General features: G+C 39.3%; 1 protein-coding gene across 1 annotated transcript; it reads right to left on the bottom strand.

The window, feature by feature from the left end:
• Positions 1-1,207: 1,207 nt before the first annotated feature.
• Positions 1,208-3,522, bottom strand: LOC128738145 (uncharacterized). The gene is made up of 2 exons (XM_053833035.1): positions 3,346-3,522; positions 1,208-1,387 (listed from the first exon to the last, which is right to left on the bottom strand). Exons 1-2 carry the CDS (start codon positions 3,520-3,522, stop codon positions 1,208-1,210), a joined length of 357 nt encoding a protein of 118 aa, XP_053689010.1.
• Positions 3,523-3,808: the final 286 nt, after the last annotated feature.

Here is a 3,808-nt window from a genome sequence, read left to right as displayed (position 1 = left end):
ACTGAAGTTTATTCCAACCAAATAAGGAAAACCAATGAAAAAACTTGCTATGTTGGGAGAGGTAGGCAACAAAACGAAGAGTAAAAATCTTCTTGCCACCAGGAAGCATGATAAGAGAGAAGTTTTAATAAAAGACCCGGATCCTATCAGCATAATAAGTTTTTAATCTATTTTTTATTGACAGCTTAACGGATCACAGAGTGTGCGAGAAAAAATTCAAATGAAAAGGAAATCATAAAAGTAAAACCTTTGTGCCGTTTATTCATAGTGGCGGTTACTCCGCAGGTATTAAATTGAACATGAAATTAGGAATCAAAATTGGGAAATTAAAAACTTTACCGAAGTAAAGTCGTTCCTATTCAACAGACTTCTTAGTAAGAGCATCACAGGTCAGAGCTATTGGTCGCATTGTATAGTAGTTCAGTTGCTTTTCATGAATTCATTTATTCATTCAAGATTTTAGGGAGCAAACTTGATAATCCCAACTGAAAGGCGTGTTTTTCTCTGATTTTCTTGAATGCTGTGATCCTTCTGTGCCGAAACTTCAAATCAGATAATTGGAAAGCTATAGTAGAGAGCTTGGTTGTGTACAATGTGTGATATAATCTTCAATTTAGTGGAAATTTTACCAATATGATACACAAATTTGTGGTACAACTGAAGCGGTGACTGGCTAAATCAACCAGGAAGTAAAGAAAATGGTTTATTTCATTTTACTTTAACTAATATTCGCTTCGTCGTTGATTTGGGAATTTTTATTAAGATACTCAAAAGTGATTTGTTATTATTCTGACAGGCTATATATTTTGAAAATTTTTCGCATGTTCAACATTTAGACCGAATGATCTTTGAAAACTTTTTACTATTACTCAAATCGGTGCAGTAAATTAATGATAAACCTCACTAATACTGATAAATTGATAACTAGTTGGTAAAGTTGGTAAATTTTTAATAAAAGAAGATGTCCAGAACATTGAATTTAATTAATTTTATCTGGTAAGTTAAATTGATCACTTACTATTATAACCATTTCTAACCAATCTTATAACTTAGAATGCCCAACATCCTTCATCTGATCAAAGACAGTTTTCTTTGTAATGAATTTGTTGTCCATTATTACAACTGCTCAACTGCTTTATTTCTCTTTTGATTGAATTCAATCGGATAAACTTGTAAACCAAACATCAACACTCTCCTCAGTTCAGAACTATTTCCCGTAAACCTCTACGGTAAAGTTGAATCCCAGGTTCGGTCTTGAGCTGAGCTTAAGTGTTGCCGTCGTTCGATTGACTCCGCCGGAAATTAACGCCGCAAAACCACCCAAACCAGGTCGCACATTATCCCGGGCCACAATGTAGCTTAGCTTCGGGGGCCGGACGGCTCCTAGCTGCTGCGAGGAAAAGCAGAAGAATAATATGTATCAAAGAAAACGGGCTGGTACCGAATGGCCGAAACACAAATGGCCGAATCACGAATAGCCGAAATCCAAATGGCCGAATTTCAATAACAGTCACAGAAGGCCGAATCACGAATGGCCGAATCACGAAAGGCCGAATCACGAATGGCCGAATCACGAAAGGCCGAATCACGAATGGCCGAATCACGAAAGGCCGAATCACGAATGGCCGAATCACGAAAGGCCGAAATTTTTCGGAATGCCTAAATAACTATTCAATAAAAAACTTTGAATTGGCAATTAGTTAACAAATAACTTTAATCAAACAAAAAACAAACTACTACTATTAAACAAACAAAACATGCTTTACGAACGCCTTTGTTTAGCGCTTAATAAAAGCGCAACTGCGTCCACAAAATTTTTGCTGCTCATTTTGTGAGCATTAACACATTTCGAGTAGATTTATTCGTCTATTTCTCGGCGCGAATTCGGAACATCCCCCTGAAGAATTCTAAGGATGTTCCCATCTATCGCCTTTTGCTCCACCCGCAGCTCAGTGATGATCGTGGTCATTGACAGGTGATGGAAACCAACAATGGTTGTCCATCGTTGATGCCATGCTTCCAAGCTGTTTGTGGTCCGCGGTAGCTTGTCAATGACGGCTTAAAATTTGACCACAGAGTGGGGTGAAACAATGGCCTGTTGTTCCGGTTCCTCCCACTTATGTAAGTATTCCGAAAATATGTAAGGAAATTCTCCAATTCTTCAAGCATCGTTTCTTCCATCGCGTCGTACGCCTCCTGTATCCGATTTTGCGACAGAAAAGACAAAGCCTAGATTTTTTATTACATTATAAAAACATCAAATAAAAGTACTTTATCAACAAACCTGCAGCCGTTTTACCGCCATGAATATGTCTGTATTGTCGAGTAATGTTGTTTTAGTCCGCGTATATTTAATTGTTTTATTATATTTTGGGTGAAATGAAAAAAGCATAAGAAGCATTCCGCTTCTACTTGTTTTTATTAAATAGTATCCCATCAATGGAAAGCATCGGTTTTCCTCTCTGCGACAACACAATTTTAACGACTGGCGCACTTTCTTCGTTGTTGAAACCAGCAACATCGGATGAATCGCCGGATGCACTCATTTTTCACAGGACAACTACCAACTACCGTGCTCAACAACAATGGACACAACTGTTGGCTTTGCTATGTGCGGTCAACAAAGATGGACACGGCGGGATATTGAATGAAATGTTTCGGCCGCTTTAGTAATAGGCTACTAAACTTGTAGTTTACTGCATTTACTTCTTTATGAAAATCCATGACAGTAAGAATAAGATTACAATTATAATATAAGCATATATCTACGAAAGATAATTTTTATACTGGTTTTTACCTCATATTTCTTGGTTATAAATACATCTTCATTATACGGTGCGAGACGTATTTACCGTGTTAGTAGCAAATGTTTCTTAGATGATTCAGGGCGAGACGGCCGTAGGCCGCGAGTGTGCGCCGGTGACCCGCCGTCGGAAGCGCCGGCCACTGCGGGGGGGCAGCCCCCCCGCAGGAACTACTACTATTTAGGTGCATGCGTTTTCCTAGGTTTACTGCCTATTAGGGATTATCCCTTAGTTAAGTCCGAACGAGCGGTAGCGAGTAAGGACAGCATGTACCCAAGGTTTGCGCAGGTTGAAGGCTATGAATATTTTCGGTCGGATATGACATTCGGCCATTCGTGTTTCGGCCATTTTTGATTCGGCCATTCGTGATTCCGCCTTTTGTGATTCGGCCATTCGTGATTCGGCCATTTGGTAAATTATGCCATTCGTTATTTCGGCCATTTGTGTTTCGGCCATTCGTGATTCGGCCATTTGTGTTTCGGCCATTCGTAGGTAATCCAAGAAAACAGTGATTACTGGTACGGCTTGTTTAGTTACCGACCGGTGGTTGGTACTGATAAACGGTTGATTTAATCGGCACCGGAAACGAATTATTCACGATGGTGGTCGAGTTGAGCAGCCTGTCACCCGGTATGCGGCGTCCCCATTGGTTGCTGTCCGCTTGGATTAGTACTCCGAACACGAACAGAAGCACGCAACTAGCAAGGAGGAATTTCATGTTTCTACCGTCAAACTGTTTGACACAATGCAGTGTGTAATTAGACTCTAGTGAAAGGGAACTGACGGACTAATGGTTTGCGAGACGATATATAAATAACAAAGTTTCAAGAACCTTTGGATGCAGTCATCATAACTGTTTTGATAAGCCCTGATAAAATTATTTACAAGACAAACGGTGATTACTCATACAAGGTACTTTAAAAAATTTACAATTACATTACTTTGTTACTTTGTTGATTGAGCTGACTCATTCTGGTTTCTAAATTTCTATTTTTGGGTTTTGG

Source organism: Sabethes cyaneus, chromosome 2 (genome assembly GCF_943734655.1).
Source record: "Sabethes cyaneus chromosome 2, idSabCyanKW18_F2, whole genome shotgun sequence".
Taxonomy (NCBI): Eukaryota; Metazoa; Arthropoda; class Insecta; order Diptera; family Culicidae; genus Sabethes; species Sabethes cyaneus.
Note: the sequence above shows the minus strand (reverse complement) of the source record. Positions and strands in the feature narration are given on the sequence as shown.

Bases quoted from the DNA above. Each gene is read 5' to 3' on its own strand.
- LOC128738145 (XM_053833035.1), bottom strand. From the start codon at position 3,522: ATGAAATTCCTCCTTGCTAGTTGCGTGCTTCTGTTCGTGTTCGGAGTA. The intron at 1,388-3,345 runs GTCGGTAACTAA...TCCTCGCAGCAG, and splicing joins TTTATCAGTACCAACCACCG to CTAGGAGCCGTCCGGCCCCC.